Raw genomic sequence first — 12,139 nt, forward strand, 5'->3', positions numbered from 1 at the left:
CCTTAAGTTTAGGTCCTTCAGCCACTGTTACCTCAGGGAGATTGCTTGTGTCTTCCCAAGTGAACACAGATCTGAAGTACCCATTTAATTCTTCTGCCATTTCTTTGTTCCCTGTAATATATTCCCCTGTTTCTGTCTTCAAGGGCCCAATTTTTGTTCTAACCATTTTTTTGCCTTGCACATACCTAAAAAAGCTTTTACTATCCTCCTTAATATTCTTGGCCAGTTTACCTTCGTATCTCATTTTTCCTCTGCGTATTTCCTTCTTAGTAATCCTCTGTTGCTCTTTAAAAGCTTCCCAGTCCTCAGTTTTCCCACTTAGCTATGTGATACTTTTTCTCTTTTAACTTTATATGTTTCTTTACTTCCCTCGTCAGCCACGGCCGCCCATGCCTCCTCCTGGGATCTTTCTTCCTTTTAGGAATGAACTGATCCTGCAACTTCTGCATTATACACAGAAATATCTGACATTGTTCCTCCACGGTCATCCCTGCTAAGGTATTGCACTATTGAACTTTGGCCAGCTCCTCCCTCATAGCTCCATAGTTCCCTTTATTCAACAGAAGTACTGTCACTTCCGACTGTACCCTCTCCCTCTCAAATTGCAGATTGAAGCTTATTGTATTATGGTCACTACTTCCCAATGGCTCCTTCACTTCGAGGTCTCTGACTAATTCTGGTTCGTTACACAATACCAGATCCAGAATTGCCTTCTCCCTGGTCGGCTGTGTTTAATGCCAATAAATTCTTTCCTAAGTAAGGAGACCAAAACTACACAATACTCTAGATATGGTCTCAGAACACCCTGTAAAATTGTAGTAAAATTTCCCTATTTTATATTCCGTTACCCTTGCAATAAATGACAACATTCTATTTGCCTCCGTAACCATTTACTGCACCTTCATACTAACTCTTTGTGATTCATTTACCAAGTCAACCAGGTTCCTCTGTGCCACAGTTTGGCAATTTTACTCAATTTCAATAATACATCATTTTCTATTCACATTTTGTCTCATACTCCATCTGCAAATATTTTGCCCACTTTTTTTAGCCTATCACTTACATGACATACAATAACATGACTGATAAATCGAGATGAAATCAATTGAAAGGAGGGTTGGGCAGAAACAAAAATAGTCTATATTTATGTTGAAAATTGGATGTAATTCTGGTTTGGTGTTGCTTATAACTTTTTTTTACTTGCTTTCAGCCCAGACTTACCAGAGAATGAAGCTACATTCTCCATCACTACTGGAGGAATTAGTGATGCCAAAGAGTGACACATCTAAAATGGAGATGGCCAGAAGTATCAGATTTTCCTTAGTATTTATTACTTGCTTTAGAAATGTAGACGGTCAGAGGTTCTTATTGATTCATTAACATATAAAGAATTGTAAGGTTAAAGATATTGCTCGATTGTTGGGATACGTTACAATGTGTGCTATGATATCCTGATAATTATCACTTGTGGCTTCCACAAGTTGGCCACTTTGCTGTAGCACAGAAGGGCTCCCAGTGCCTGGGGAACTGAGCTGGCGTAACAGAAAACATGAGAAACCTATCTCGCAGAACTTACTTATCTTGTAGTGTTGCACATAGTGAGTTCAAAGTGGTTAGAGGACGATAGTTAATTTGTCCAGGGTATGAAGGTAGAATTCAGCTCCCATATTAAAATCCTATTACTGTCATTTTTACGATTCTACTTTGATTTAACTTGTTGCTAAAGAGTGAAACGTGCTGTACATAGTGGGGAAGCAGACGTTGGTTGTAGTGCAGGCTGAGGAAACTGAGGGTGTACAACATCACCACTGGAGAAAGAGTTATATGGTTGATAAAGAGTTTTCATTTTCTACAAGAACACAATAATAATTATTTAATATAATTTATTTAAATATAAAAAAAATCTAAAGGTCTTGTACATAACACTGCGTTCTTAGGTCACTTATTTCCTGTAAACTTTCCCTATCACATTCTCAGTCCGGCTGAGTGGAATGCAATGAGAAGTCCATTAGAAAACATACAATATATGTTATGCAAACCTGCACCTGCTACAAAATTAAATCCTGTAATAGTTAACTACCTACCAATTTTCAAGTGGCTATTATATGCTCTGTCAATGTCATAATCCGACATTGTAGTATTCGTGTAAATAATAGACATGATGCTGTGTATTACTTAAAGTAAACTACCTGAAAGTGAAGTAAAAGCTATACTTGATCCCAAGGGTCTGATGATCAGATGATCTCAAAGTGTATGAACGTCAGTTTAGTCAATCCTTTGATTGGATTATGGAGTTGTGATTCACTCATAGACTCCTATTCCCAAGAACTCTTACACTCAATATACTGGAGGGCTGTCTCATTGTTTTCAACTTGAATAGTGGTCATGCAGGTAATAGAGTTCAAAGAAAACAAAAGCTAATCTTGCTTGTAAGTTAGACAGGCAGGAGGCTGGAAGAACACAGCAAGCCAGGCCCCTCCCATTCCCCCGACTCCCTTCTCAGCCCCTCCACCTCCCTTCCACTGCTCTCTGCCATCAACCGAATTAATTCCTCCCATTGACCTCCCTGCCTGTTTTCACCTATCCCCACTTCACCACCCTGTTCCTGCCACACCCTTTATCTGCAGCTCCCCCCACACCCACTGCAGTCCTGAAAGCTGCTTAGCTTGCTGTGTTCTTCCAGCCTCCTGCCTGTCTATTTTGGATTCCAGCATCTGCAGTTTTTCTGTCTCTATTCTTGGTTGTAACAGCATGTAACAGATCCCAGATTCCTGTATAGCCTCTGAATGCCATGTTGTTTATGTTGTTTCTTGGGATTGCTTTCTTGTGTCAAATAGAGCATGGTCAATGACCTTTCTCCATTGCCGAGTTGCATGGCACACGTACAGCACACTGTAATGCTTAAGTCAAGGAAAACTGACAAGGCCTCTTTGAACTCTTTGTTTTCTTTCCTAAAACTTGATGTTTTCAAAAGTACAGTCAGAAAGAGTTGCTTTCAAAATGTTGAGTTTTTGAAGATCTTGTGCTTATTGGACAGCATTTTAAAATGAATAGTGAATTTTTGAATGAGTGAAGTGTTTTATGTAATTTGTTCCTGTAGGTTTGTTAGCATAATAAAACAGATCAGAAATAATAATCTTTTCAACTGTTTTACAAGACATTGTATCTGCTATCTGTGATGTTAAAAAGATATAATTTTACATAATTGATATTTCATTGTTTTCTATTATCTATGACATTGCACACCCAATTACTTAATTAATGATAGCCTTGTCCTGTCCTCTGGAGTTAATGGAACACAAAAAAGACCTTTGAGCCCAATTAAAAATCCATTCATTTGTATTTTCATATTTCATTATCTGCATCTAAGATTATAACCTTCTGTTTGTTCTCACCCTTAAATACATCAATACTAATTGCTTCACATCAACCACTCTCTGTGATAGTGAGTTGCACATTGTCACCATTCTTGGGTTAAAGAACTTTCATCTAAATTCCCCATTGGATTTATTGATGACTATCTAATATAGATAGGCTATAATTGTGCTCTTCTCCAAACCAGGAAACATTCTTTCTATATTTAACTCTGTTAAAAGTATTTAAATTTCAATGGATCTGTCAGGTCATCCATTTGCATTTTATTAAGGAGGTCCAACTGCCAATCCTTTCCCGATGTAAGCACCCGGCATTTCTGGTTTGATTGTACGTCTTCTCTGCAACCTTACCAGCACCTTTTTATGTATTCTTTTTGCAAACTGGTAACCAGACGTGCACATGGTACTCTAAATGTTGTCCATTCTGTTACTGGTTTGGTGTTAATTTCTCTACTTTTCAATTCTATCCCTTTTTTATATCCATTCTAATGTGTAGCACAGTATTTTGTGTTTTTATCCTTTGAGATTAATTTTGTCTACTCCACCTGGATGTTCACCTTTCAAGTAATACATGCCATTATTATGTCAAAGGGAATGGAGTATAAAAATAATGAGTTCTTCCTAAAACTATACAAGACACTGTCATACCACAACTAGCATACTTAAATGAAGAAAAATACACTGGCATTGGAGGCAGTGAAGAACTGTTTCACTAGGTTGATCCCAGATGTGGAGGGATTTTCATATGAGGAGAGGGCTTGTACTCATTAGAATTTAGGAGAATGAGAGGAGACGTTAACAAAATATTTGAGATTTTTAGAGGAGCTTGACAAAATAATGTGGAGAACTGATTGTCCTTATGGGAGAGTTTGGGTCTCAGATTAAGGAATCATCCATTTAAGACAAAAATGGTAGAGAATCTGTGGAATTCTTTGCCACAGAGGAACACCAAAGCTGAAAGAGGCAGATTTTCAATCAGTGAGGGAATTAAGGGTTATGGGGTAAAGACAAGGAGTTGTGGATTATCAGATCAACTGTGATCTCAATGAATGGCGGAGCACTAGATGGACTGAATAGACAACTTCTCCTATGTCATAGAGTCATAGAGATGTACAGCATGGATACAGACCCTTCGGTCCAACCCGTCCATGCCGACCAGATATCCCAATCTAGTCCCATCTGCCAGCACCCGGCCCATATCCCTTCAAATCCTTCCTATTCAGATACCCATCCAAATGCCTCTTAAATGTTGCAATTGTACCAGCCTCCACCACTTCCTCTGGCAGCTCATTCTATACCCATACCACCCTCTGTGTGAAAAGGTTGCCCCTTAGGTCTCTTTTTTATCTTTCCCCTCTCACCCTAAACATATGCCCTCTAGTTCTGGACTCCCTGACCTCCGGGAAAACACTTTGCCTATTTACCCTATCCATGCCCCTCATAATTTTGTAAACCTCTATAAGGTCACCACTCAGCCTCTGACGCTCCAGGGAAAACAGCCCCAACCTATTCAGTCTCTCTCTATAGCTCAAATCCTCAACATCCTTGTAAATCTTTTCTGAACCCTTTCAAGTTTCACAACATCTTTCCATAAGAAGGAGACCAGAATTGCACGCAATATTCCAAAAGTGGCCTAACCAATGTCCTGTACAGCCGAAACATGACCTCCCAACTCCTGTACTCAATACTCTGACCAATAAAAGAAAGCATACCAAACGCCTTCTTCACTATCCTATCTACCTGCGACTCCACTTTCAAGGAGCTATGAACCTGCACTCCAAGGTCTCTTTGTTCAACAACACTCCCTAGGACCTTACCATTAAGTGTATAAGTCCTGTTAAGATTTGCTTTCCCAAAATGCAGCACCTCACATTTATCTGAATTAAACTCCATCTGCCACTTCTCAGCCCATTGGCCCAGATCCTGTTGTAATCAGAGGTTACCCTCTTCGCTGTCCACTACACCTCCAATTTTGGTGTCATCTGCAAACTTACTAACTGTACCTCTTATGCTCGCATCCAAATCATTTATGTAAATGACAAAAAATAGAGGACCCAGCACCGATCCTTGTGGCACTCCACTGGTCACAGGCTTCCAGTCTGAAAAGCAACCCTCCACCATCCCTCTCTGTCTTCTACCTTTGAGCCAGTTCTGTATCCAAATGGCTAGTTCTCCCTGTATTCCATGAGATCTAACCTTACTAATCAGTCTCCCATGGGGAACTTTGGCAAATGCCTTACTGAAATCCATATTATCACATCTACCGCTCTGCCCTCATCAATCCTCTTTGTTACTTCTTCAAAAAACTCAATCAAGTTTAAAATCACACAACACCAGGTTATAGTCCAACAGGTTTAATTGGAAGCACACTAGCTTTCGGAGCGACGCTTCTTCATCAGGTGATTGACAATCACCTGATGAAGGAGCGTCGCTCTGAAAGCTCGTGTGCTTCCAGTTAAACCTGTTGGACTATAATCTGGTGTTGTGTGATTTTAACTTTGTACACCCCAGTCCAACACCGGCATCTCCAAATCAATCAAGTTTGTGAGACATGATTTCCCACGCACAAAGCCATGTTGACTATCCCTAATCAGTCCTTGTCTTTCCAAATACATGTACATCCTGTCCCTCAGGATTCCCTCCAACAACTTGCCCACCACCGAGGTCAGGCTCACTGGTCTATAGTTCCCTGGCTTGTCCTTACCGCCCTTCTTAAATAGTGACACCACGTTTGCCAACTTCCAGTCTTCCCGCACCTAGCAATCACTTCTCTAGCTTCCCACAGAGTTCTCAGGTACACCTAATCAAGTCCTGGGGATTTATCCACCTTTCCCAGTTTCAAGACATCCTCTGTAATCTGGACATTTTTCAAGATGCACCATCTATTTCCCTACAGTTTATATCTTCCATATCCTTTTCCACAGTAAATACTGATGCAAAATACTCCTTCAGTATTTCCCCCATTTTCTGTGGCTCCACACAAATGCCACCTTGCTGATCTTTGAGGGGCCCTATTCTTTCCCTAGTTACCCTTTTTCCTTAATGTACTTGTAAAACCCTTTGGATTCTCCTTAGTTCTATTTGCCAAAGCTATCTCATGTCCCCTTTTTGCCCTCCTGATTTCCCTCTTAAGTATATTCCTACTTCCTTTATACTCCTAAGGATTCACTCGATCTATCTAACCTTACATATGCTTCCTTCTTTTTCCTAACCAAACCCTCAATTTCTTTAGTCATCCAGTGTTCCCTATACCTACCAGCCTTTCCTTTCACCCTGACACTTTCTCTGGATTCTCATTGTCTCATTTCTGAAAGCTTCCCATTTTCCAGCCGTCCCTTTACCTGCGAATATATGCCCCCAATCAGCTTTCGAAAGTTCTTGCCTAATACTGTCAAAATTGGCCTTTTTCCAATTTAGAACTTCAACTTTTAGATCTGGTCTATCCATTTCCATCAGTATTTTAAATCTAATAGAATAATGGTAGCTGGCCCCAAAGTACTCCTCCACTGACACCTCAGTCACCTACCCTGCCTTATTTCCCAAGAGTAGGTCAAGTTTTGCACCTTCTCTAGTAGGTACATACACATACTGAATCGGAAGATTGTCTTGTACGCACTTAACAAATTCCTTTCCATCTGAACCTTTAACACTATGGCAGTTCCAGACTATGTATGGAAAGTTAAAATCCCCTACCATAACCACCCAATTATTCTTGCAGAAAGCTGAGATCTCCTTACAAGTTTGTTTCTCAATTTCCCTCCGACTATTGGGGGGGGGGGGTCTATAATACAATCCCAATAAGGTGATCATCCCTTTCTTATTTCTCAGTTCCACCCAAATAACTTCCCTGGATGTATTTCTGGTAATATCCTCCCTCAGTACAGCTGTAATGCTATCCCTTATCAAAAATGCCACTCCCCCTCCTCTCTTGCCTCCCTTTCTATCCTGCTGTATCATTTGTATCCTGGAACATTAAGCTGCCAATCCTGCCCATCCTTGAGCCATGTTTCTGTATTTGCTATGATATCCCAGTCCCATGTTCCTAACCATGATGCCCTGAGTTCATCTGCCTTCCTTGCATTGAAATAAATGCAGTTTACTTTATTAGTCCTACCTTGTCCCTGCTTGCCCTGACTGTTTGACTCACTTCTGTTCTCAACTGTACCAGTCTCAGATTGATCTCTTTCCTCACTATCTTTAAATCCTCCCGATCAGCTCTAGCAAATCTCCCTGCCAGTATATTAGTCCCCTTCCAATTTAGGTGCAATCCGTCCTTCTCATACAGGTCACTTCTACCCCAAAAGAGATTCCAATGATCCAAATTGGATTCAAAATTGGCTCGATGCTAGGAAGGTGATGGTTGTGGGTTGTTTCTTGGACTGGAGGCCTGTGACTAGTGGTGTGCCACAGGGGTCAATGGTGGGGCCTTTGTTATTTACATAAGTGATCTGGATGTGAATATACAAGGCATGGTTTAGTAATCTTGCACTTGATACAAAATTAGGAGATATTATTGATCATGCGGAAAGTTATCAAAAATTATAGAGGGATCTTAATCAGATGGGGAAGTGGGTTGAGGATTAGCAAATGCAATTCAATACGGACAAGTGTGAGATGTTGTACTTTGGAAATTCAAACAGAGGTACGATTTATATAGTAAACGCTAAGGTCCTAAGGAGTGTTGTGCAACAAAGGGACCTAGGAGTACAAGTACATAGTTCATTGAAAGCGGCGTCACAGATAGACAGTTTAGTGAAGATGGTATATAGCATGCTGACCTTCATCAGTCGAGGCATTGAGTACAGGAATTGAGTTGTTATGTTACAGTTATATAAGTCATTGGTGAGGCCGCCCTTGGAGAATTGTGTACAGTTTTGGTCACCCTATTATGGGGAAAGACTTAATTAAACTGGGAAGAGTGCAAAGAAAATTTACGAGGATGTAGCCAGGACTAGTAGGCCTGAGTTATAGGGAGAGGTTATCCAGGACAAGATTTATTCATTGGAATGTAGGAGAATAAGGGGTGATCTTATAGAAGTGTATAAAATCATGAGGGGCATAGACAGGATGAATGCATATAATCTTTTTCCCAGAGATGGGAATTGAAAACTAGAGGGCACAGGTTTAAAGGGAGAGGGAAAGATTTAAGAAGGACCTGAGGGGCAACTTCTTACACAGAGAGTAGTGCATATATGGAATGGGCTGCCACAGGCAGGTATAATGGCAACACTTAAGAAACATTTGGATAGGTACATGGACGGGTAGGATTTGGAGGGATACGGATCAAATGTGGGCAATTGAAATTAGCTGAACGGGCACCATGGTCAGCATGGACCATTTTGGGCCAAAGGGCCTGTTTCCATGCTGTGTGACTCTATGACTGCTGATATCCCTATTCATGAGTCTTTTAAAACTCATGGTATTATGATTACTACTCCCGAAACACTTCCCCACTGAAACTTCACTCACCTGGCTGGACTCATTTCCCACAACCAGGTCCAGTATAACCCCTTCCTTAGCTGGATTGTTTACATACCGTGTCAAGAATCCCTCCTGGATGGTCTTTATAAATTCTGCCCCTTCCAATCCCCTAACAAGTAGTGATTCCTAGTCAATATTGGGAAAGTTAAAATCACCCACCATAACAACACTGCTGTATTTTACATCTTTCCAAAATCTGTCTACATGTTCTCACCTCTATGACCCACTGACTGTAGTATAGCCCCAGCAATGTAATTTTACCTTTCCTGTTCCTGAGGTCTACCCATATTGCCAAGCTGCACAAGTGCTTTGATGTACCCTTCCTCAGTACAGCTGAGATACACCTTTACCAGTAATGCAGCTTCCCAATCCTCTTTACGTCCCTTTCTATCACACCTAAAACATCTAAATCCTGGGACATTCAGCTATCAGTCCTGTCCACTTTCAGCCAAGTCTCTGTAATCACATTGGTGTCATAGTTCCAAGTACTGACCAAAACTGTATGTTCATCTGCCTAGCCCATTATACTTCTTGCATTGAAACACATGCATTTCAGATTACCTGCACAGTTCTTTTCAGCAGCATTTCCCTGCTTGTTCTTATTAGTAATGTTTGCCTTGGTTTCTACTTCACTCAAATTCTGCATCCACTACTTACTCCTTTAGTTCCCATCGCCCTAATTTAAACCTCCTCAACCACTCTACCAAGTATCCCTTCAGAGAAATCAGTCCCAGTCCTGCCCAAGTGTAACTCTTCCAGTTTGTACAGGTCCCAATGCCCCACGAATCTGAAAACCTCCCCCTCACACCATCTTTTTAGCAACACATTCATCCTCTATATCCTGCTGTTTCTATTCTGACTAGCTCGTGGCGCTGGTAACAATCCTGCAATAACTACCTTTGAGGTCCTACATTTCAACTTTCTCCCTAGTTCCCTGTATTCTAATTTTAGGACTTCATCCCTTTTTTACCACTGTGTACCACGGCCACTTGGTGTTCGTTCTCCCCCTCCAGAATGTCCTGCAACTGCTCCGAGACATCCAGGACCCTTGCACCCGGAAGGCAGTATACCATCCTTTATTTGCAGCCACAGAAATACCCTTACGATTGAATCCCCTATTACTATAGCATTTCTGTGCATATCTCTCCCTCCCTCTGCAGCAGTGCCAACCATGGTGCCAGAAATTTGGCTGCTGCTGTTACCCCCTGAACAGTATTCAAAATGGTGTATCTGTTTTGCAGGGGAATAGCTGCCTTAGATTCCTGCACTACCTGCTTAGCCCTCCTGCTTTGCCTCGTGGTCACCCATTCCCTTCCTGCCTGTGGAGCCTGCGATGTGACCATTTCTCCATATGTGCTATCCATGACACTCTCCACCTCGCAAATGCTCCACAGTGTTCCCAGAAGCCACTTCACCTCATTTGGTGTCATCTGCAAATTTAGAAACTGTGTCTTTGATTCTAAAGGCCGAATTATCATGATTTTCTTGCTTCTCTTTTTGAAGTATCACAACTCAAAAGATTAAAGAGGTGAAGCAGATCAATAGTAAAAAATGCTGTAGCCCCTGTTTTACAAATAATCAAAAAGCTATTGCAGGTAGTTTCTCTGGAACCCACAGGAATTGGGCATCTTGAACAATTGCCAACAATGTTGGATAAACCTTCAAGTGTCCCAACTGATTGATATTGTGCCACAGTTTACATGTAATACATATATATGTCCCATTACTCATGCAGGAATGAGAAAAGGCCATTGAACATGGATATATTGACCCGAAGATTCAATTTCATCTGAATGTATCAAGCCTTCTAAATGATAAAACTCAAAAGAAGTGATGAGGGAATTGGAAAAATTTATTTATCTGTTGTGTCCTCAGTCTCTACTTTGGAACCATTACCTTTTTTATGTTTATTAATGATCAATGCAAAGGAATTCAGGAACAAGAGTAAGCAGTTAATCCCTTCAAGCTGTTAGAGCGCGTATGATCTTGATCTTAATTCTGTCGACCTACTTTGCTTCCATAATCCTTCATGCTCACGAGCATCAAGAATCTAGCGGTCTCAATAGTGAAATTATCAACTGACCTCATCTTCAGCAGTTCTTTAAGGAGAAACTTCCAGACATCACTTTAGGTGCAGAAATGTTTTCTAATGTTAGTCCCTGAAGACTTTATCCCTTATTTTGCTTTTCGCTCACAAGAATTAGACTCCCACCTCTTAATCTTTTATACTGAATACACAGAACAAATTAATACATCACTTTTCATTTAAACTCTTCAGGGTTTGCTTAAAGAAAAATCATTCAGGGGTTGTGGACTGTGCTGACTGGATCAGCATTTGAGAAGGTTGCCTTTGAGAAGGTGAACTGCCTTCAGATTAATTATTCTCGTCAGTTAATGCTATATCCTTTCACAGCTGATATTCTTCCTGAGGATTAGGACCCAGACTGAATGTACATTTGTTACTATTTGTTACTATAACTTCTACCTTTGTTGTATTGAGGTTAACATTTCATTAACCTTTCAAATTATTCTTTTGTACATGTGATTTCTGTGTGTGAACCCCTAAATGTCTGCTGCTCCAGACTCCTAGCTGGGCTTGGTTATTGGGACAATGATTTTACAGTTCATAGGTGGCACTAATCTCAGAACTATAGAAAGCAGTGAGTAGGATAGTATCAGAAACAAACAGAAAAAAAGACCTCAGCAGGTCTGGCAGCATCTGTAGAGAAAGCAGAGTTAACATTTTGACTCCTATGATCCTCCTTCAGAATTTTAAGAAGGGGTCACAGGACTCAAAATGTTAGCTCTGTTTTTCTGTCTCTCCACAGATACTGCCAGACCTGTTGAGATTCTCCAGAACTTTGTTTTTGTTTGTTTCAGATTTCCAGCATCTGCAATTATGTTTTATCTTATCAGACTTTAGTAAGATGAACAAACTGGTGAAATAAGCAGTCATATGGAATATACTCACAAGAAGTCTGAAGTGATACTTCTGGATTTCTATTTCATATGATTCAAACCAACATCATTAAAAACAAATAAATTTCTCATATTTCAGCCCCGCCCAAGCCCCTTTATAGACTCAAATCATTTAATTATCTCAACATTTATTCCATTTTTGCCTGTTCACATTGTTGGCAACACTGAAGATCCTTTGCTATTCTCAACTAGACACCACAATCTGATCAAGTTGCTCTTGATTTCTCACAATATAATCTAACTCTATGTTGTTATTGATATACAGACAAAAACTATACAAAAGAGCAATTATTTGAAAGTGGGAC

General features: G+C 40.4%; 1 protein-coding gene across 1 annotated transcript in view; it reads left to right on the forward strand.

The window, feature by feature from the left end:
• dmc1 (DNA meiotic recombinase 1) overlaps positions 1-1,280 on the forward strand; it is a 179,127-nt gene extending 177,847 nt beyond the window's left edge. Inside the window, exon 15 of the mRNA XM_043679281.1 lies at positions 1,211-1,280. Within this exon, the coding sequence (XP_043535216.1) occupies positions 1,211-1,280 (70 nt within the window). The remainder of the gene's footprint in view (positions 1-1,210) is intronic.
• Positions 1,281-12,139: the final 10,859 nt, after the last annotated feature.

The sequence above is a fragment of the Chiloscyllium plagiosum genome, chromosome 39 (genome assembly GCF_004010195.1).
Source record: "Chiloscyllium plagiosum isolate BGI_BamShark_2017 chromosome 39, ASM401019v2, whole genome shotgun sequence".
Lineage (NCBI taxonomy): Eukaryota > Metazoa > Chordata > Chondrichthyes > Orectolobiformes > Hemiscylliidae > Chiloscyllium > Chiloscyllium plagiosum.